Consider the following 23,642-nt stretch of genomic DNA (forward strand, 5'->3'; position numbering starts at 1 on the left):
AGACTTGGTAGAGGTTTTCTCTGTCCCAGTTTCAGAGTCAGTGGACTGGTCAGAGCTGTCGACCATATGTAATGACCTCGGCAGGCGACGCCTCCTAAGAGGTGCTCTCTTAGGAGGCGTCTATTAGCAAAGCACTGAAGGAGGGCAAGGCACTGCAACCTGTGGCGAAACATTTCTTAATAAAAGGCCATCCGTTACCCTCTTTTAGATGTATGGCGATTGACTTTCAACCCCCTCTAGCTCGTGGTGGCAATCGGAACCAAGCCCTATTGAGACTCGAATCAAGATGGATTTACAAACTTGACACTGTAGCCCCTCGTGGGCTCAATGAGACACTTCCCTTAGGATGCTTCTTGTAATATTGTCTGGAACATATCCAGAGGAATTCCCTCAGTGTGTTCCAGCTAACCAAGAACTGTGAATACTGTCTACTGCTTAATATTGTCTATTGTCTATTGTGTAAGCCTGTATAAACTGTTACATGTGTCTCCCTCTGCGACTATCATGACAAATATATTTCACTTGGAAATACCCCATTTACTTACTTCCAACCTCCTGGCTACCTTTCTGCTTTTAACAGAAACTTTGCTTTTAAATCTTTCTCTTACGCATCTTGCCTTACGATAGATGCCCCCCCATCCGTCTCTGGAATGTATAAACACCCAGATCATGCCTAAATGGGTAGCAGGTGTACCCAGAAATTGCCCAAATGGGTAGCAGGTGTACCCAATGATCGCCTGAATGGGTAGCAGGCGTACCCCAGAATACCTCAACAATGAGGCTATCACAATTTTGGACAAACCCGCTATGGCAACGGAGGGAGGACCTACACCGGTGGCTTGATAAGTGAGGTGACAGGATGATGTGACACAGCGCTTTGATTATGCTATTTAATTTGGCCTCCGGCTCTGTGGTTGCCTGGGATACGCACCAGTGCGCCTTTGGTGTACGGTGCCCGTGTCTGAACGGGCTTCCACTGACAGCCAGCCTCGGCGCAATCCATGAGACTAGCAGGGCTTTGACGGACACTGATGGGGGCTGCCTGCGTTACTTCGCAGGGACGCGCCTACCGGCTACGTCTCCCTGCTTGACTACAGTGCCTCTCTATGTGCGAACCGCATTGGTTACCTGGCAACGGTAAACAGCGCTCGTTGTCACTGACCCTGCCTGCAACTTCCGGGTTGCGGACTCACCGCTGTTAGCCTGCAGGACGTGGCGGTTCCAAATTACTCCACTAGCCACCAGGGTTTGTATCCGATATGAAGCGCAGTAACTGGCAGATCTCTCTATACGGTAAGGGGGCCTGATGGGGCTCTGCGTATTCTTATCTTTCTGTTTCACTTTACACTCTTTTCTTTACCTCACGGTGGTTGCTAGGCACCCTAGCAACAAGGGTTTTGGCGCCATTTTGTGTATTTAAACTGGCTGTTTGTGTTTGGGCACTGTTCTCACCCTGACGAAGATTCCAATACGGAATCGAAACGTTGGTCCACCAATAAACCTCGATTATGACTTGATGACCTGTGTATCCTGATTATTATTTGGAGTGCCGTCACCTATGGGATATTTGTATAATTGTACAGACTGGCACCCAGCATTTGGACATTGCTTATGGTGTGCGTTCCACGCTCGCTTGGACTATATATATATATATATATATATATATATATATATATATATATATATATATATATATATATATATATATATATTGTATATGTTACCTACTTTGAAATGCAGGGTTTTGTGCTATCTTTTATTTCGCCTCATTCTAAAATAACATTGGTCCCTCCCTTCATTTATCATACACAGAACAGCCCCTTACAAACTCTTCTAGTGTCCCCCCACTGTTTGCTAAGCAGATGCATCTTGTAGAAGGATGTCTCCAATAAACACTGATGTGACATAGTCCAGATATCAGACGTTTGGCTACGTGCTGTTTATGTGTAGGTTTCTGCTGGAAACCATAAATACTACTGGGGATGATAGACCGTTCCTGTCCCCTGAAGCCCTCCTCTCTTGTAACTGTTCAGGAATGTTAGAGCTGGAAACTTTGCTGCCCTTTAACATGCTCCTCTGAATTAGGAAAAAAAAGTGTTGAAAAAGTGTTGCAATTTAAGGCAGTCTGCAAAGTTCAAAAAGGCCCGTGAAAACAATGCTGATTGTGTTAGCACTGTAGGAGGGGGCACATAGGCTGCCCCTAACTTTCTCATCATTCATGTGCACCATAACTGTTGTTAAATACTAGTTTATGATATACATTAAGGTGGCCTAACAAGCGGATCTTTCTCCTGATATGTCCACCAAAGGCAGGCAATATCAAGATAATCTTATCGTTCTGTCCTAGGATTACAATGACGGGAACAGGCACCAATGGGATTAGGATAGCGTAGGATAGGATAGGATTAGGATCAACTAACCAGTGTGGGCTTTGATCAGAGGTGGGAAAATCAAACCTGCCTGTTTGATATCTACCTAATATCTCGTCGGAGGGCACCATACACTGGCAGATTAGCCATACCTCCCAACTGTCCCGTTTTTCGCTGGACAGTCCTGATTTTGACAGCTTAGCCCGCAGTCCCTTGATTGTTACTAAAATGTCCCGACTTTCTCTATGATCTCCTGCACTGAACAGCCAGAAAACGATATAAAGTTTCTAAATTGGCTTTCGGCAGAGAGCCCAGAATACGTGGCAGGTGCATGTTCATTCAAATTGTTACTTTTACAATTTAACAATTTAAGAAAAGCAAAGCAACAATTGTAACAATTTAAGAGCAGGTCTCTTGGGGACATGCATCTTAAAGGGCAATTCACCTTCATCATCAAAACTTTAAAACACATAAAAAAACACAGAAATGTGTTCAAACTTTCATAACCTGCCACATTTTGTAAAATGAACATGTTAATTAGGGGGAGTGGCCACAAAATTGGTGTGGTCAAAAAATTTCACCATAATATGTGCAACAAATCTTTTTGTCCCTCTTTCTATTTCCAAAATGTTGGGATGTATGAATTAGCTGCTGAATTAGTTTAAAGTACCTGAATCTGAGTATATGGCCACTTTTAGCGCTGTCCAGCCTAACGCCGTCCAGCTGTTGTTGAGTCCCTGAATCCCAATTGTTTATCAGTTGTGGTCCCAGCATCTTTGAACACCTAAGGGTGAGGCTCCAAAACTCAGGTCCTACCCCTGATTTGAATTCTGACACCAAAATCATATTTCCATTAATGCAATATTTCATTCACCACAGCACACTCTCTTGAACATTAACACAACTCGCTGTTCAACAGTAATTTATATGATTCACCTTCATCCTCCTAAATCCCAATGTGACACACCCATGATGAGCAATGTTACTCCCTTCCTATCCCTATACACTCCTGATCCAAAAGTGCTTTCTAGCCTTTAACATAACTAAAGCCATCTACATGAATTAGAACAGCAGAACAAAACTTTACTCTCATCATTATAAAAGTAGCATGCCTACTGGGACTGCCATCACTTTCCTCTTGCCACTTCCTAAGATATTCTCAGTTTATAGTTAATGCTAAACAAGGTGTATATGTAAGTAATAAGTATAAGTAATAGACTGGGGCTAAGTTGCCCAGTATCTTGTGCAGCTACTATAGTTCTATCATTGCAAGTTGCCAGTCTACCAGCAATCACAATGGGCAGTGCTGTACAGTAAGGCATGGCATTTGGGCACAGCTCAGCCATTTGGGAATTATGTAGGGCAGTGTTTAAAGGGATTCTGTCATGATTTTTATGATGTAGTTTTTATTTCTAAATTACACGGTTTACACTGCAAATAATTCACTCTACAATATAAAATTTAATTACTGAACCAGCAAGTGTATTTTTATTTAGTTGTAATATTGGTGTGTAGGCGCCATCTCAGGTCATTTTGTGTGGTCATGTGCTTTCAGAAAGAGTCAGCACTTTAGGTTGGAACTGCTTTCTGACAGGTTGTTGTTTCTCCTACTCAATGTAACTGACTGTGTCTCAGTGAGACCTGGATTTAACTATTGAGTGCTGTTCTTATATCTACCAGGCAGCTGTAACTTGTGTTAGGGAGCTGCTATCTGGTTACCTTCCCATTGTTCTGTTGTTAGGGCAGATTTAGTCGCCCTGCGACAAATCACCTCTTCTTCGGGCGACTAAACTCCCCGAACTGCCTTCCCACTGGCTAGAATCTAAAACGCTGGCGGGATGGCACTTGGATCAGTTAGTTTTCCTAAGTCGCCTGAAGTTGCCTCACGAGAAAACTTTGGGCAACTTTGGAAAACGAAGAGCTCCAAGTGCCATCCCGTCGGCAATTTGGATTCTAGGCTTTTCGCATTGATTAGTCACCCAAAGTAGAGGTGATTTGTCACAGGGCATCTAAATTTCCCCAGATCTTCGCTTGTGTCTCTGCCCTTAGGCTGCTGGGTGGGAAGGGAGGGGTTGATATTACTCCAACTTGCAGTACAGCAGTAAGGAGTGACTGAAGTTTATCAGAGCACAAGTCAGGACTGGGGGCTCCTGGGAAACTAACAATATGTCTAGTCCCATGTCAGATTTCAAAATTAAATATTAAAAAAGTGTGCAGAATTCTGCTGCAACAGCACTATTAACTGATGCATTTTGAAAAACATTTTTTTTCCCATGACTGTATCCCTTTAAGCATGGCAGGAAACGTTCTCATCTGGCCTGGCCTTGCTTAATTTATATAGTACTGAGCTTTACAGAGACTCTTATTGATTCACATGGGTTATTGGCCAAGTGAAGCTTACAGTACAAGGTATTTGACATGAGTACATCCACACACTGGGGCCACTGTCATCAGTAGCCATTTCAACTGCCAGCATATTTTGGAGGAAATCAGACTACCCAAAGAAAGCCTGTGTAAATAAAGGAGAACATGGAAATTCACCATCTGAATTTGTCTTTTACAGGAGCCTGAGGAGAAAAGTGATCACCCTAAAACCAACCCCACGCCAGCCTACCCATCACTCCCACTACAGTGAGAAAAGCAGCTACATTACCACAGACAAATTGGGGCATTCTTCAGAGCTACCAGAGACAGACGACGATGCCTCCTACTGGGGTGAGATAGGGACATATAAGAAATACAATACTTTTTTCAGTGTTAAGATCTACATTTGCATGTTATTATTACTGCTTTCAGCAATTTGACAAACATTTGATTCTCTATTTCTTTTCTATAACTTGTTATAGTTTATAGAAGGTCCATATTTCCAGTGGTTGTCCCCCTGTCACTTAAGGTTATCAAACAGCCGGTGACAGCTAAGACGTGATATGTTGCACCTGGTAGCAAATGAGTGACAAGGCAGGTTCTTAGTGATCTTCCAGCTTGTAGACAGGGCTGCCAGCCTGGCTGCATTACAAGATTGTACAAACTGGCATGAGAAAGGAATAAGGAGCAGTGTCCCTCATAGTGCCTGGCCTTGCATTTAATTTGTATGTAAAAAATAAAAAGTGTTCTTAGCTGGACTACCAAATATGAGAGAGGCTCCTGTGCAAGAGAGTTTCTTTAAATTCTGTCAAGTAAGATAAATAATTTCAAATATATCCAAATTAAGACATATATTAGACCCAATGTGCCTTTAAAGGAGAAGTAAAGCTTAACTAAAGAAGTAGGCTACAAATGTTGTACATTATGTTTTGTTCTTCTGTACTAGCCCAAGGCAACCACAGCCCTTTAGCAGGGAAGATTTGTGCCCCAAAAGATGCCCCTTTAGCTCCCCATCTTCTTTTCTGCTGATTCACTGCACATGCTCTGTGCTGCCGTCAGTTACTGAGCTTAGGGACCCACTCACAATATACAGTACACATAGCATAAAAATGTCACAATAAAAGGCTGATTAGTAATTAACACAAATGTTTACTAGATGGCAGCACAGAAACCAGTGCAACTAGCATCAGAACTTAATAATCAATGTAGCATCATCTTATATTCCAGGCAAACCTAAGTGATAATTTTTGACGACCCCTAAGCTTAGCTTCTCAACAGCTGCTCAGAGCCCACTGAGCATGTGAGTGTCGCGGACACTTTCCAAGATGGTGACCCCCTGTGACAAGTTTGAAGTCCTGGATTATTGCTGTTATTGAGAAGCTGAAACTGTAGGCTGGTGCAATAAGTTCAGTATATAAAATGACATTTTTGGCCATTTTTAGGGTTTAGTTCTCCTTTAAGGTGGCACTGCCCTCATAATATCCTGATTTCCTCTGCTTCACTAGATGGCTGGATTACATTACAACAGATAGGTCATAATAGAAAGAATACACTACAGATCATAGGCTATATTTAATAATGAATGGATCTCCTTTGTGTAATGAATTCTTCACTCAGCACCCCAGAACAAGGAAATAATTCATTTCAGAGGAATGGAAAATATGCTGGAAATAATTGACTTGATTGACTATTTCACCCTTCGTTAAAGCTGGTCTCTTTGAATGAATGTAAATGTGTATATGAGTTAAATTGGGTTTTGATATCATCCCCAGGAGTGCGCTCACGTGTTGGCTTGGAGAGGTCATACCAGAGCAAAAATGGTGTCACAGAAACACAATCCTCTTATGACAAGTCTACTTCTTCTTCTGGCTATTCCTCTGAGGAAGATTATATAGGTTTGCAATTTCTTCTCCTATGTGGCTGATGAACTCTATAACCCAATTGCTTTGATATGTTGTCCATATTTCACAAATAGGACCATATATAAACATGGACCAACTCAAAATACATGATGCATTTGAGATAACAGGGGCAATGTAATAACAATTGCAAAGTTTAGGTATAGTAACCGTGGCAGCCAACCAGATTTCCACGTTCATTATTCTTATTGCAATACACATTGTTACATTACCTATGTCTATGGCAATGCAACCAGAATTTGAATAGTCATACAGTTATAAGTTGAGGCTATATTAGGGTTGCCACCTTTTCCTTCCTTTAAATCCGGACAGGGGTCGGCACTAGTGATGTCAGAGGCGGGGTTGATGACATAAGCGGGTGGGCTAGTGATGAGGAGGGGCGGGTTAGTGATACGAGGGGCGGGTCAGTGACGCAGAAGGGCAGATAATACGATCATGATTGACCAAGTCGCTCCAGAAGCAGGGGACAGGCTTGCCCGGTTTTCAGACTTTTGAAAACCGACATCCAAAGAAAACTGTAGCACACCGATCAAACTTGTCTTGTGAAGAAAAGTGTTTTTATTGGCTCACGGCAGACATAAAGTTTGCCAAACTTTATGTCTGCCGTGAGCCAATAAAAACACTTTTCTTCACAAGACAAGTTTGATCGGTGTGCTACAGTTTTCTTTGGATGTTCGAGTTATTTGAACCTTGAGCAGGAGGTCCTGTGGACTGTTTAGCACCCGGCACCCGAGAGGGTAATTACGTTCAGGTGAGCACTCTAATTCTGTGTGATTTTGAAAACCGACAGACATTTTCCAACCAGACAGCGGGTGTAAAAACCCAAAGCCAGACAGGTGGTAAATATATATTTACTAGTGGAAATATCAAAGTCTGTTTGTGGTAAAGTGTTCAGGGATTCTAGTGGAATTGTAGGCACAATTCAATAATGGCAAACAATGTCCATAATATAGAGGTTGCAACAAATATACCTTGCACCAAAGTACAGGTTGCAAATATCATATATAAATATGAGGCAGTGATACTTCACAACTGCTGTTGTAAACCAGGTTCCAAATACAGGGCTCCCCTTGCATTGGAATTTTGCACCTAAAAAGCTGAGCTCAAATATATAGTGTGTGTGTGTGTGTGTGTATATATATATATATATATCACATCCCTCCTGCAACATGCCTTTTTGACCATGGGTGTTACAGGCATGCATTTTTTTTGTATTCTACCTATTTTAGTGAATGAGGCGCATTTTGCTTCTGAGATCTGTTACTCAGTGCCAGTGTAGTAATGTGTGTCTGGCCTTTATATACTTATATAATAAAGGTATAGGAAAAGGGATGTAACTGCAGACCAGCACCATGTGAAGGAACAGCTGCTGTGCAGTATACATACAATATGCATTTGTGCCCTCAATCCCTCAGTGAACTGTTGTGTTGTTTCCAGGCCAGCCTGGGCCCAGTGAAGATGTTACACGGATTTCCCGCTGGAAAAGCATGGCCAAAAGTGTTGCAAAGCTGCCCTTGCTCCTGTTCTACTTCCCAGGTATGCCGTATAAAAAGAGGCAATATAATGCTTCATTTTATTGTTTGCATAACAATGTATTCATAATGGTTTGGTCGGAATTCTGGGTGTAATGGCTGTAGTTTAGCAACAGCGGAAAGGCCACAAAGTAGATCCACCTTGTATCATTGCTGTTTAACCTTGGGAGCTCAGCCTTAAAGGGGTTGTTCACCTTTAAATTAACTTTTAGTATGATGCAGAGAGTGACATTCTGAGACAATTTGCAATTGGTTTTCATTTTTTATTATTTGTGGTTTTTGAGTTATTTAGCATTTTATTCTGCAGCTCTCCAGTTTGCAATTTCAGCAGTCTGGTTGCTAGGGTCCAAATTGCCCTAGCAACCATGCATTGATTTCAATGAGAGACTGGAATGTGAATAGGAGAGGCCTGAATAGAGAGATGAGTAATAAAAAGTAGCAATAACAATACATTTGTAGCTTTACAGAGTATTTGTTTGTTGATGGGGTCAGTGACCCCATTTGAAAGCTGGAAAGAGTCAGAAGAAGAAGGCAACTAATTCAAAAACTATAGAAAATAAATAAGGAAGACCAATAGAAAAGTTGTTTATAATTTCCCATTCTATAACATATTAAAAGTTAACTTGAAGGTTAACCACCCCTTTAATATATGCCTCGGACCTGAGTCCACCATTACAGTTGTTGCAGTTAGTGGGTATTATTACACACCAAACAGTATTATACAATGGAGTCCACACAGCAGGATTATTTTGTAGTAATTTCAAAACAATTATCTGTATTTTAGTGTGAATGCTGGGTTTTTTTACTTAGCAGCTCTCCCTCAGAATTGCCGAGCTGTTGCTTCAGGGGTTAATTTAATATCCAGTCATCATCTCCCACGAGAAGTCTCACTCGCTGCAGAGTGTCATCTGTGTCCCCTCTGGAACTGACAGCAGCTACTTGCCGCCAGCTCAACACAACTATTACATCGGTTGTGTTAGTGTCAAGTGTTCAGTGTTGATCCAGTGATTGGTCCAATTGTTGTGTAAGGATCCTGTGTAAGGATACAGTATCTAGTAGTAATAAATCTAAAGCAACTAGACTATCTTTTTGGGTCAGCCAGAAGCTAAGACGGAATTATTTGTGTAAAGGTTTGTACTTGTGGGACATGTAGTTTTTTAAACCTCAGAATCGTCTGTGTTCCTCATATTTTGTTTGTTTTTTGCCACTTTCTTGTCATCTTTCTTTCACTCACTTTCTCTTCTCCATGGCACAGGGCGCATGTTTAGTCTCCTGTATTGGTGGCTTGGTACCACATGGTACCGTCTTACCACCTCTGCCTCACTCCTGGATGTCTTTATCTTAACCAGGTCAGTGATCATGACATAAATGTATAGTGAATGCATAATTATGTTTAACAGTAAAACACACATATATATATATATATATATATATATATATATATATATATATATATATATATATATATATATTTATATATAGGATAACATGTCCACAGGAGACATTTCTTTTCTATAGGCGCACAAATACATGCACAGAAGATACAACACTGTGGGGCAAATTTACTTATGGTCGAATATTGAGGGTTAATTAACCCTCGATATTCGACTGCCGAATGGAAATCCTTCGACTTCAAATATCGAAGTCGAAGGATTTACCGCAATTCGTTCGAAGAATCATTCGATCGAACGAAAAATCGTTTGATCGAACGATTAGATCCTTCAAATCGTTCGATTCGAAGGATTTTAATCCTTCGTCCCAAAAAAGATTGCTAAGCCTAACATTGACTTCGGTAGGTTTTAGGTGGCGAACTAGGGGGTCAAAGTTTTTATTTTTTAAAAGAGACAGTACTTCGACTATCGAATGGTCGGAAAAGTCTAACGATTTTTAGAGTCGAAGGTCGAAGTAGCCAAAAAAAACATTCGAGATTCAAAGTTTTTTTTATTCTATTCCTTCACTCGAACTAAGTAAATGGGCCCCTGTGAGTTGAACTGCCAGTGTGATACTAGCCTGGTGCACTTAACAGCCGCATCAGTTATAATACAGGTATAGGATCGGTTATCCGAAAACCCATTATCCAAAAGGCTCAGCATTACATGATTTCCATTTTCTCTGTAATAATAAAACAATTGTACTTGGTCCTAACTAAGATGTAATTAATCCTTATTGGAGGCAAAACAAATCTATTGGGTTTATTTAATGTTAAATGATTTTTAATTGACTCAATGTATGGGGATCCAAATCAAGGAAAGACTCCTTATCTGGAAAATCCCAGGTCCCAAGCATTCTGGATAACAGGTCCCATACCTGTACTGCCAGCAGGGTCAGACTGGGGGGCTCGGGGCCCACAGGGGCTGCGGCCGCAGGGCCCCCCTCCAGGTAAAATAATAAAAACAATAAACACTATGGAGCTGGTACAGATATTCTGGTTTTATATCAGGCATCTTGTAAATTGCTAATACCACCAGAGAGTTTTATTTTTAATTATTATTTTTTTTTATTATAGCACTTTGTTTTATTTTTGAAGAAAGCCCTACAGCACCCTGGAATCACAGAAAAATTCCCTGTATAGACTTTGTATGGTTCTGAACACACACTGAATTGTGTAACACCCTGATGTTTGTACTGAATGTTGCACTGCGTTCTCTTATTTGTCTGTATTTTTTCCCCATAGCTTGTAGTGCTGATCTATAGTTTATAATTATTGATGATCCAGTGAAGGAACATCAAAAAAGATTTGCAATTACTCTCCCTTTAATTTTGCTAATTTTCTTTTGTTTTGCAATTTTACCTTTGCTGTATGTCTACCTGACCTAACTAGTAGTGAGCCCTGTATCATGTGGGTTTTACATGCATTCCGTAAAAACGAGGGTACAAATCCTGATTTGAAATTTACATACTGTTTTTATTCTGTAACACTGAATGCAGAGTCAGACCAGACCTGTCTTTTTTTGTCAGCCCTTGTTTCTGTAAGTCCATGCAAACTAAACCTGACCTGAATATTAATGAACCCCGCAGAATATGATCTTTACAGTCGTTCCACAGGGATGAAGTTACAATCCTGCTTTAAAGGAATTGTTCAGTATAAAAATAAAAACTGGGTCAATCGACTGTGAAAAATAAAAAAATGTTTCTAATATAGTTAGTTAGGCAAAAATGTAATGTATAAAGGCCGGAGTGTCTGGATGTCTAACATAATAGCCAGAACACTACTTCCTGCTTTGCAGATCTCTTGGTTTTCACTGATTGATTGAATGCTGATGATCAATTGCAAACTCACTGAACAGTTATGTCCCATGTGGCCCCCCTTCAAGTCGCTGACTTACTCAGAGTTAGAGAGCTGCAAAGCAGGAAGTAGTGTTCTGGCTATTATGTTAGACATCCAGTCAATCCAGCCTTTATACATTACATTTTTGGCTAACTAATTATATTAGAAACATATTTTTATTTACCCAGTTTTTATTTTTACACTGAACTGTTCCTTTAAAACAAACATATACAGCTTTTGTTTAGTGGCACTGATGTACAGGTGTTACGTGGGAATACTACCACTACAGTTAAATTATCCGCATTGCTTCACTTCCTGTGTTATTGTCAGTATTTCCTGTTACACAAATAAAGAAGTTTCCATATAGTATCGGCGTCTGGAAAATACATTTTTTAAAGGCAGAGAAAAAAAGATTGTTTCAGAATTACAAGGAACCTTTCTTCTACACAAAGGTCAGCTCTGCCATAGCCAAGAGCTGTGTGAATTTAAACTACAGACCAGTTCAGTGAAAATGAGTTTAGCAAAAGCAGTAGTTGTTATATGTGCCAGCAACAGCTAACAGAAATCACAATCATTTTGAAATGTCATCCTTTGCATTCCATTATTAGGCTGCTGTTCAACTGTAGGGGCTGATTTACTAAAATAGGTGCTAAATTGCACCAGTGCACCTTATTTCTGTATTCAGTCGGCAATTCATTGCACCAGACTGAAATATTTTATAAAATGAAAGCAGAATCCTTACTGCTCTTAGTAAATCAGCTCCTCGAAACACGCTTCCTTCCCTTCCCAGTGTAGTGCAGTCTATCCGCAAGGGATCCATACGATGTAGCTGGGGAACGGCTACTGTTAAAATACAGTTTCAGCATTTTGTACCAGAGAATACTGGGAACTGTTTAGCAAATGCTTATAACAACACTGTGGCAATCATACATAAGAAGCTTGTCAAACCTCTCCTGATTTAAAGTTTTCCTGCATTTTACACTTTCTCTGGTCCCACCAATATATAATGCATGATACATTTTGGCACATACTGGGGATTAATCTACAGTATCTGTTTATCTACAGACATTACAGCATCCTAAAGAAAGCTCTGGTTATCCTGCTGCTTCTGCTCTTATTAGCTCTGGTTGGTGCAGGTAAGTGCCATAGATAAATGGTCAACATCTTCTCTCCATTCTGCAAGCATTCTAGATGCTTATATGCAGGTCACTGGGAGGGATTAAGAAAGGTAGGAATGGTACAGTGAGGTACATATGGAGAAGAAAAACCAGAATGGTGGTAGACAGGAGGGCTGGTTTATTTTTCCTTGAACTCTGGCACAATCTGTGATCTCCACGGTTAATGGATTACCCCAAAATATAGGAGGGCATTATAAAAATAGTCTGGATCTTCAGCCCACTGCTTACAAGCTGCTGTTGATATCAAGCTCCTGGCATTTTGGATGTAGGGGCTCTTAGGAGCTGTAGTTGATACCTGTGAAATGGTGTAAGATGTATAAGTGAGATTGATGCTGAATTAAGCATAGCGTGATTACATTGACTGACTATAGCTGCACTGATTTATAACTGGCTATAGCTGCACTTAATTATGATTGGCTGTAACTGCACTCATATATAACTGGTTGTGCCTGCACTAATTGCAAACTGGATATGTCAGCACTGAATTATCATAGGCTGTAACTGCAAAAGCACAGTATTTTTCTGTTTAATGTGCTCTTGCAGTACCAGGATAAACAAAAAAAAAACCCAGACTGGAAAGACCCAAAAATGTAGCTCCACTTTTTTCAGTTTAAAGAAGAACTAAATGAATATAGCTAGAAATACCATATTTTATATTCTGGACTTCTTGAATTAGCCTAAAGGTTGAGCATGTCTATAAATGTTTTGATCCAGCCTGAGAAGTTGTGACAGGAGTGTCTGCGACACTCACATGCTCAGTGGGCTCTAGCAGATGTTGAGAAGCTAAACTTAGGGGTCTTCACAAATCATCAAGCATAAAATGTGGTCCCCGATTCGACAGTATTTTTAAACCTGTCCAATTTATATCTGGCCGATGTGTCAGAGCTGAGACATCACAGGCGAAATTTATAGTGGAGGTAGTCCGCATGTCTGTTTTCACAGTAGAAGATGCCATTCACTGTTTTGCCCATGATACTCATTTTAACGGTCATCATTTGTGTATTTAATGTCTACTTTCTTTTATTTTATCTTCCAGGATTATGGCATTTCTATCCTTATGGGCTTGGCAGTTTGACTATAATCCCTACATCATTATTTTCTGCAAAGCATAACCCCATGGGAGAGGGCATCCCACTGAAACCAGAGCAAACAGAATCACAAGCACAAACTCTTTTTCCTGAGGTTTGTTAAAAAAAACCAACAAATGATCCTTTTATTGCACCTCTAACTAAAGCAAATAGCACAACAGTCACAAAATAAACATGAGACAATTTTCAACACTGGGTAACCTTGTACCAGGGCAGTAACCCATAAAAGAAAGCGTTTCGATTAATGCACAATCCCTTTTCCTGTTTCACTAGTAATTTAGTTTCTATTCAAGTGCATGTATTTTCAAAAACGGGTTTTTAGTCAAAAAATGATGATCATAAAATTTCCAAGCCACTATACCATGTCAACCAATCAAAAGTTTGTTTTTATTGTTATGCCAGCATTTGGCTGAAATAGCTGGTCACAGGTTAATAGCAATGTATTTGTATACAGAGAGGTTCCCACTTTCCTCCAAACTTTCAATAATAGAAGTGGAATCCTTCTTTAAATCATGTAGGGACCACAGCTGTTCTACAACAATGACAAAAACATGGAGTACTTGGTACCACCAGATATATAACATGTTCTCTTCAATCTATCTTAGTTAATAAATCAATTAGGGGACCTGAAGCTAATAGCCTGCATGGCAACTCTTCATAGGCAGGTATGTGCCTTTATATTATATAGAGGGTTCTAATCTTTCATTTTTTTGCAATGTAGACAGAGTTTATCTCTCGCATAGAGTTACTGGAAAGAAAGTTCCACAGTCTGGAGAAAGGACTGGCCTTGTTCCAGCAACAGAACATGGCAAAACCCAGGGAAGCAGAAGTTCCAACAGATGCTGATATTAGTCGGGAAGAAGTTATACAGATTTTTGCAGACCAGTTCAGTGGTAGAGAAGCTGAACTGATGGAGGGTATCTTACAGCAAGGGGCCAAGATGGCCAAGGTATGGAAAGATGAGAATACCCAGATTTTATTATGGAATCAGCAGATTTCTGTTAATGGAATACAATTTTGTCCCAAATGATAGAATGACTTGAGGAACCTTAAAGTGGACCTGTCACCCAGACACAAAAATCTGTATAATAAAAGTCCTTTTCAAATTAAACATGAAATCCAATTTCTATTTTTTATTAAAGCATTCATAGCTGTTGTAAACTCATTTAAAAATCTCAGCTGTCAATCAAATATTGTCTGCCCCTCCTCTATGCCACGGGCATAGAGGCGGGGCAGACAATTACTTTCACTTTCCATTCAGCACTTCCTAGATGTCACTGCTCTCCCCACATTCCCCAGTTCTCTTTACCATTTAATTGTGTAGCCAGGGCATGGGAATGGACATCAGGTCCCCCATTCTGGTGCACAAACAAGATTCTGAGATGATACAAGGCTTGCCTTAATAACAGTGTGCACAAAATGGCTGCTGCCTGTTTGCTATCATTTTGAATTCCCAGACTGAAGGAAACAAGATTCAGATAATTTATATAGTGTAATTTAAGTTCATTTTGCTTGACTAATGTGATAAAATAGGATTTTTAATAATTTTTTTGGGTGACGGGTCCCCTTTAAAGAAGAGCAACAAGGAAACCTTCACATGGTCATACAAAACATGGATAATATGTTCAAGGTAAGGGGGGGGCTTTGAATAGGAAAATACTTAGTCTGCTCACCTGGATAGATGTTGGAAATGGCTCCCAAACTGTGGGACTGGATAAAAAGGATAAACCGTGCAGCTTTCAATTGCAATTACACTTATGGACAATTTTGTATAAATGTAAATTGGACTGTACCTTAAAATTGCAATTTTCTTGCAATTCTCATTGTGTGGATAATGTTTTGTGTATATAAACACTGCAGAAAAAAAAAGCAATTAACTCGCACTTTGAGTAGAGTTCTGTTTTGAGACGGCAGTTAAAGAAAAACTACATGCATCTGTGGGACACGGGCTCTAAGTACTATTTCTTCTTGTAGGATGTGGAAGCAGAGATTTTACAGCTCAAGACAGATATGAAAAGGTAAAGTCCTTCCTATTTAATCTGTTAAAGCCTGAAGATCATTGAAATGAAAAAGAATAGATATTTTGGGCACACTGGGAAAAACATCTGACATGCATAGTAGCAGAGCATATATTATACTGAGGCTCCATCCTTTATACTCCGTTACAGTTCTGCCACAGACAACTCAAATAAGAACCTCATGGAGGTAGAGGGAAGACTAAGTAGTGAACTTCTGGGGATACAAGAACAACTGAAAGCTGTAAGAAAAACTCAAACGGATTTGTCACAGAAAGTGGAAACCTTCCCAAAGCAAATACAGGGCGTAAGAGATGGAGTAAGTTTATTGATGTTCTTGTACCGTACCACTGCTGCTGGCATTTGATTTCCTCCTCATAATTAAACATTTCTTGTTATTGGTACTCCCTCCAATCCCCAACTTTCTTCATAGCTTGACCTGCATCCAGTCTATACTGAGCTCTTTCTTCTAGTCCTTTGTTTGGCATACTTGTCCAAGTTAGATCTAACCTTTGATATTTCTACTGAGACCTGTCCCATACACAGAATAGATCACTCCACTCCCAGACAGCACAGTCTCTAGGCAGTAGGTAGGCAATCTCCAGCTTATTTATGGACTTTGCAGAGTATATGATAGTGATTCTATAATCGTATACAGTATATTGAAACCTAAATTGGAATGGTCTTTTTTTCTCAGTATCAAAAATAAAACATAGTATGATTCTACGTTTGCTTACTTGATGTTATCTATAAGGGGTTACTATTTCCATAATTCTCTTTCCTTTTTGATCTATTACAGGTAGAATTGCTCTTTCCAAAATGGTTTCAAACTCAAATGGAAGCAGAAGATGGAAGAACCGGGCCCCTTTCTGAGCTCTTTCTGCGTCGAGAGGAGCTCCAAAAACACTTAGTGGAGCTAGAGAGGAAGATTTTGGCTGGAATAGCAACAGAAAGGAATGAATGGGCAGCTCGTGCTCACACCTCTGTAGACAGGGAGTTGCAGGCAGGAGGACTCTCTGAGATAACCAAAAAGGTACAGTATTTTACCATAGTATCTTTTTAATGTGATCCAGCTTAGTGTCTATATCTCATTTTTACTACTACTTCTGTTTTTACTCATTATTATACATTTTCCCTTGTTTGCACTTGCTTTCTAATGTTTAGGAGGTGCATGACATTGTAAACCGTGCAATCCAAAGATACAGTGAGGACCGGATTGCGTTGGTGGATTATGCTCTGGAATCTTCAGGTGAGTTGTGTTTAAACCTTTCCACCAGCGTAGCCTAATGCCGTACCATCTCATAGTCATGTTGTTTCTGTATCTACTGCAGGAGCCAGTGTTATAAACACAAGATGTTCTGAAACATTTGAGACAAAGACAGCTCTTCTCAGTCTGTTTGGTGTCCCCCTCTGGTACCATTCCCAATCTCCCCGAGTTATTCTCCAGGTAAATTGCTGCTTTCTGATAAAATTTTACATCCTTTTCCCTATAATATGATAACCATGATTTTTTTTCTTTCCAGCCGGATTTGAACCCAGGCAATTGTTGGGCTTTCCGAGGGTCTCAGGGTTATGCAGTTATTCGCCTGTCCAGCCGTATCCACCCAACAGCAGTAACTATTGACCACATCCCTCGCTCCTTGTCACCTAAGACCACCATTTCCAGTGCACCCAAGGATTTCTCAGTCTATGTGAGTTGTACATTATAGTTACTTAAAAACTTGTGTCATGTTAATTGGATGACAAGGATGATGGACAAGCGCGTTTTCATTAATGTATCTATTGCATAGAGCTGTTGTTATATGGCAGACTTTCACCAGCTATAGAAATAATGTGTACTCTTCCCCAATACACCTGGCAAGCATCCAGTGTCCGTAACTAAGAATACAGAAATGTTACATTATCAAGGAACGTTGGTACAAACAGTGTACAGAGAAGAGTATCTTTTTCTGTCTGATCCCATAGAGCTGCTGTATAGTTGCAAGAGTAGACCAGCTTAACAGGCTAGGAATATTTGATTCATACGGTATCCTTACTGTTGCCATTCTAACCCTAGTCAGCGTATTTCCTGCCAATCATGTGACATAAATATACAGGTATGGGACCTGTTATCCAGCATGCTTGGGAACTGGGGTTTTCCAGATAAGGGATCTTTCTGTAATTTAGATCTTCATACCTAACGTCTACTAGAAAATCATGTAAACATTAAATAAACCCAGTCGGCTGGTTTTACTTCCAATAAGGATTAATTATATCTTAGTTGGGATCAAGTACAAGCTACTGTTTTATTATTACAGAGAAAAAGGTAATCATTTTTATAAATTTGGATTATTTGATTATAATGGAGTCTATGGGAGATGGCCTTTGGTTTCCAGATAAAGGATCCCATACCTGTACTTTATTCAGTATTATAAATTTGTAGTTTCATAATATTCTTCATTCAGAATAGACTTTGCTGTTGTTCTTTAGTTAAGCTTTAGTTTGTCTTTATTATGTAAGCCAAACATTTGTACTGTTGATGAATGGAAGGGAACATGTCTAAGGGTAGTGGCACATGCTGCTACTTGGGGAGTTTAGTCGCCCAACGACAAATCGCCTCTTCTTTGGGTGACTAATCTCCCCGAAGTGCCTTCCCGCCAGCTAGAATGTAAATTGCCAGTGGGATGGCACTCGGAATGCTTCAGTTTCCAAAGTCACTCGAAGTTGCCTCTAGGGATGCACCAAATCCAGGTTTGGGATTGGGGCAGGATTTGGCCGAATCCTTCTGCCCGGCCGAACCAAATCGGCGGGGAGGGAAATTGTGTAACACTTTGTCACAAAACAAGGAAGTAAAAAATGTTTTCCCACCCCTAATTTGCATATGCGAATTAGGATTCAGACAAATCTTTTGCGAAGGATTCGGGGGTTAAGTGGATTCAGTGCATCCCTAGTTGACTCACGAGAAAACTTCAGCCAAATTTGGAAAGCCAAAGTGAGAGCAATCCCGCCGGCGATTTACATTCTAGCCCCTTAGGGCCCCCTGCTTTATTTTATGGATGATTAGTGGATGATACTTGAGATAGAAAATGTTTTCCATTTCTTTGGGGGGAATTTGGTTCTAGGTTGGTATTTTAACTCATATGTGGTTACTAGATGCTCACTTACCTTAGTACCTAAGGTTGGTAAGAATGTCAAACTTCGACATAAATAGTAGAGGGTCTTAGCAGAAATAAGTCATATTCAAAAATGCTGTCCTCTAGATTAATCTCCAGGCAGGCAGGAGGCATTTAAATGGTAACCCAGCAGAGGTGCGGATTTAGTATCCTGCAGAATCAGCTATATTACAGTTAATAAAAACCTCCTGGCATTCTAGTTGATTGCTATGTTTAGCTCTATATTGTAGCAGCAGCAGCAGCCAGATGTTCTACAGTCTGGAGCAGCATCTACAGTATCTAAAGTAACCATCTCTAGCTTATGTCTATATGATCATAGCAACCAACTTGAGAAACACTGAGAGTCAGTTACAGAAACGAGACAGAATCTGTGGTATGTATACAAAGGAAGGAAGGGACCAACTGTTAATTTAAAGGAGAACAAAGGCCTCATATTGAAAGTTTTATTCTTAGAGAGCTGCCCACTGGTGGGACAAACTAGTGTTCTACAGCTCTCTTCATAAAGTCTTCTTTTTATATGTTGCTTACTGTAAAGCCATGTGAGTGGTATCATTAAAGATAGTCTAGATCTAAATTAAAATGGCGATGTGATGTGATCATCTTTTCGCAGGGTTTAGAGGAAGAGTCACAGAAAGAAGGACTTCTGTTGGGAAATTTCACCTATAACCAGAATGGGGAAGCAATACAGACCTTTTCCATACAGGTATACATTTAATTTCTCCTACACCTTTATATATTTTAGAAATGTATTATTTTTATTTACAAGTCCCAACATTGTAGATTAAGTGGGCAAGGGAAACCCACGGGTTTCGGGCCGGTCCACACAAGACTAATGCAAGCACAAAGGAAACTTGCTGAAATAGTTCATTGGATAACATTGAAAATCTATATTCAAGTTATACTTCCATTCCATGCTATTATGGACTTGGTCACTGTCCAAGCAGTGTTTTAGGTCTATAAACCATTACCATATTTTTTTTTCCAAGGGAGGAGACATATCCATGTATCAGCTGGTGGAACTGAGGATTCAGAGCAACTGGGGCCATCCGGAATACACCTGTATTTACCGTTTCCGAGTTCATGGGGAGACAGAGGTGTAGCAGAGTGTACGGTGCAAGACTTCAACAGGACAACTGCAGGAGTTACACTCTGTGCATCACAGAGCCCCTACTCCCTGCCCATTATTACAGGCTTCTCGTGTGGATCTAGTCTGAGAGCCAGCCATGTTCTGCTTTCTCCAACCTAGAATCCCCGGACCTATTGCTTTTCTTCTCCAGCTACAGATCTATCAGGAGACCTTTGTGCTTAAGCCTCTAATTAGCTTTGAATGTGTCTTGAACTCTTACAAAAAGTGATTTTGCTACACAAAGTAAGTTAACTATAAGCAAAGTATTTGTAAACCAGGGAATTGGATTGGAGACAAGTGTGTAGCTCTGTAGGAAACTTTTCTAAGAGCTAGAGAAGAGGGTGTCCCGTGCAAACATGTCCATAGGAAAATGCTAGGCCTGCATCTGTCCAACAAGGAATAATTATATACTCATGTTACAATGCAGTTTGTAGGGACAGTGTTTGTACAAATGGGATGCTTTCTCCTAATTACCTCCCTCCCATGTTAGAAGTGCTGTCCCCATGCATAGAATGGAGGGGTTAAAATAACATTTAATGCTTGCTAGTGCAGCCAATGGCTATTGATTTCATGCTACTTTCATTCTCCTGTTGGCCAGCTACATTTGGTGACTGGTTTTAGGGTAAAGAGACCAGGTACCATGGCCCTCCAACATAAAAGGGGTCCACTACAGAAAGGCAAGGGTAGATAAAAAGGAATGATTCTGGAACAATTGTTTTTAGTATATTTGTCAGGATTAAGTGCTTTCCTCCAGGTGTTATAGTACTTCAGTTTAACAACAGAACAGCTGCTGGAGGGTCCAGCCTAGATATCACTGATGTACCTCCTCCTCCCAAATATGGGCCCCAGGCTTCTCCCGCTCTGGTCCTGGTAGAAGTATAAAATAATCTTTTTTTAACAAGTCACATAACTAAATTAATTTTAGGAAGATGTTTTTCAAATGCCGTTGTCTGGTTGTAAGTGTATATACATATTTATATATATATTTTGTTCTTCATTTGCACTTAACTGCCTGAGTTTATGCACTGATAATTTAATGACATGGACTGACCTCCCCCCAGGCAGTATTATATGTTGTCACGGTATTAAATACTGTGTTCTGTACATGAAGTTCTAATTGGCATCACAATAATCGAATCGAGGCAGACAGTAGCACTGGATAGCTACCACTGAATCCAAATCAGTGTGTTCTTTGTTTAGATATTTTGTGCTTCAGCAAGGTAATGTAATGCAGGTCTGGACTGGGATTCAAAATAGGCCCTGGCATTTCACTACCAAGAGGCCCAAATAGCCTCCCCACCAGCCCAACATATAGTGACTGTCTATGGCACCTTACAGCAGCCCCTCTGGCATTTGCCAGAACCCACAGATTGCCAGTCCAGGCCTGATGTAATGTCTGTGTATGTCATTATGAAATTATATTCAGCCTCACAACTGGAGCAATTTACACCGGCAATTACAGGATAGGGCTGATAAGGGCGGCATTTGCCCTGGACCCCCTGAACCACACATGGCCCCACAAGGAATATAATCATGTCTAAATGTCAAACCAAGTCGACAGCTCATTGGCCCGTGTATGGGGCCCTCCGACGGGCTTCCCCGATTGCTATCTGGCCGAAAGTCGGGCAGATGTCGATCAGACAGGACTAAAAATCCAAGAGGATCGCAGACCGCATCTGTTCGTTGATTCAGTCCTGCGATCCGACCGCCCGTTTACCCATCGTTATGATCAGATTTTTGGGCCCTAGGGCTCACGATCGGATCAGCCCGATATCGCCCACTCATGGTGGGCATATCAGGGAGAGATGTAGCCAAAACTAGCAGATCTCTCCATGTATGGCCACCTTTAGGCTAATGCCAATATGTATTAGGCTTATGCAAAATCCTGCTCTCAGGCCAATGCAGTGGTTTTCGGTGCAGATAAGTAGGAAGACCGATGACTATTTAATGTTGTATATTATATGTTAAAATGTGTTACCTTGTGTATCTGGAGTTGCACTGTCCTGCTTGTGTTATTATCGGTATCTCTACAACCATTGGCCAGTCTTAAGCCATTTAAGTAGGGTCTCCGAAATTTAAACTACTGAATTCTTGTAGCCTGTGGCACACCAGTCATTTTGACAAGGGCTGTCATTAATAATCAGTGCACCCCATAAGATTAAGTTATCAGTGACCTGAATAGGAGAGCGACTGACCAAATTTCCTTCTGTCCCCCACTGTTTTTAACTGACACTGTTGTCAACCAGAACAGCAGCAGTACAATGCCCTTCCCTACTAGTCATTGCCAATATTCCTTAGTGGTCTCCAAACATCACTGGCAGCTTCTGCCATGGGCACACTGTTTCCCTTTCATTTGAAAGCTCAGCATCAGTCACTAGATCTGGTGTGCCAGGGCCCCTACAGTGCAAAGGACTCATTAGTATCAGCAGCTTGCAGTATATACAGCGAAGCATTGGGCATTTACAGCAAATCAGATTCATCTCGAGAAGTAACCAGTAATTGGAACATTGTATTCCAAGACTGCAAGCCACCCAGGTACCGACATCTGATAAATGAATGGATGTTGCACATTGTAAGCAATGAATATATTTCTGTTGTTGAAGAATGTACATATTTTGACTATATATATATATAAATATGCAGTATTCATGCTCTGTATTTAAATACACACACAACAGTATTCGCTACCAGCTTGTGCAGACTATTACTAGAGCCTCTTTCTGGCATATAGTTTAGCAACACACAACTGCCATCAGATCTTACCCTTTTAGGTGCAGTTTACTCTGGCTAAGAGCAATCTACTCCATAATATTTAACCAGGCTTGGAAGCTTTAGTGTTTGCAGACTTGGGACACTCCAGCTGCACCTGTTACATAGTTCTTACTTGATCAAATGCCTGTACACATTAGAATAGAATTATAAGATATCTACCATCCCACCTGCCCTTTCTGATGTAAACTAAATAGGGGCAAACGGACCTTCAGCTCAAAGCTGCACAGGTGGCAAGTCTTTTTGGCAGGCAACGATAACCCACATCCAGCAACAGTTAGGGCTCTTACACACGGCCATTTTTTTCCTTCGCTCCCCTGTGTTGCGCTTTCTTCTGTTCAGCCGCAGGGGAGCGCAGGAGTAGACGCACTCAATTATTGTGAAGGGGGCTGTATTCACACAGACGCATGTAAAGCGCATAACACAGGTTGGGACGCAGCATGTTGCATTTCACCTGCGTTTGGCACATACATGCGTCTGTGTGAGTACAGCCCTCTTCAAAATAATTGAGTGTGTCAACTCTGGCACATGTATGTGCCAAACGCAGGTGAAATGCAACATGCTGCGTCCCAACCTGTGTTATGCGTGTTACATGCGTCCGTGTGAGTACAGCCCTCTTCAAAATAATTGAGTGCGTCTACTCCTGCGCTCCTCTGAAGCTGAACGGAAGAAAGCGCAACGCAGGGGATCGCAGGCAAAAACGGCCATTTGTAAGAGCCCCAAGTGATGGATTTATTTTAGTTCCCCTTAAACATGCAGTTACGTATGATTGTAAAATGACCGTGTAGATTGTATCAGGGGAAACCACATCAGCACCATTTATTTGTGACCACTATAGTTTTGTCGGTGGAGGATCTTCAAG

At 40.7% G+C, this 23,642-nt stretch overlaps 1 protein-coding gene across 3 annotated transcripts in view; it reads left to right on the forward strand.

Annotated features, from left to right (window-relative positions):
- Window positions 1-20,735, forward strand: part of sun2.S (Sad1 and UNC84 domain containing 2 S homeolog) — a 39,463-nt gene extending 18,728 nt beyond the window's left edge. For 2 of the 3 annotated variants that reach the window (XM_018261224.2, XM_018261226.2), the window contains 17 exons: window positions 4,933-5,084; window positions 6,506-6,628; window positions 8,090-8,188; window positions 9,440-9,533; window positions 12,518-12,588; window positions 13,667-13,812; window positions 14,440-14,667; window positions 14,752-14,772; window positions 15,292-15,348; window positions 15,693-15,736; window positions 15,887-16,052; window positions 16,533-16,766; window positions 16,898-16,982; window positions 17,065-17,180; window positions 17,257-17,424; window positions 19,496-19,588; window positions 19,872-20,735. In XM_018261224.2, coding sequence (XP_018116713.1) covers window positions 4,933-5,084; window positions 6,506-6,628; window positions 8,090-8,188; window positions 9,440-9,533; window positions 12,518-12,588; window positions 13,667-13,812; window positions 14,440-14,667; window positions 14,752-14,772; window positions 15,292-15,348; window positions 15,693-15,736; window positions 15,887-16,052; window positions 16,533-16,766; window positions 16,898-16,982; window positions 17,065-17,180; window positions 17,257-17,424; window positions 19,496-19,588; window positions 19,872-19,985 — 2,011 coding nt within the window. In that variant the 3' untranslated portion in view covers window positions 19,986-20,735. The remainder of the gene's footprint in view (window positions 1-4,932; window positions 5,085-6,505; window positions 6,629-8,089; window positions 8,189-9,439; window positions 9,534-12,517; window positions 12,589-13,666; window positions 13,813-14,439; window positions 14,668-14,751; window positions 14,773-15,291; window positions 15,349-15,692; window positions 15,737-15,886; window positions 16,053-16,532; window positions 16,767-16,897; window positions 16,983-17,064; window positions 17,181-17,256; window positions 17,425-19,495; window positions 19,589-19,871) is intronic. The other variant, XM_041561644.1, reaches the window with a different exon arrangement.
- Window positions 20,736-23,642: the final 2,907 nt, after the last annotated feature.

The sequence above is a fragment of the Xenopus laevis genome, chromosome 4S (genome assembly GCF_017654675.1).
Source record: "Xenopus laevis strain J_2021 chromosome 4S, Xenopus_laevis_v10.1, whole genome shotgun sequence".
NCBI lineage: Eukaryota > Metazoa > Chordata > Amphibia > Anura > Pipidae > Xenopus > Xenopus laevis.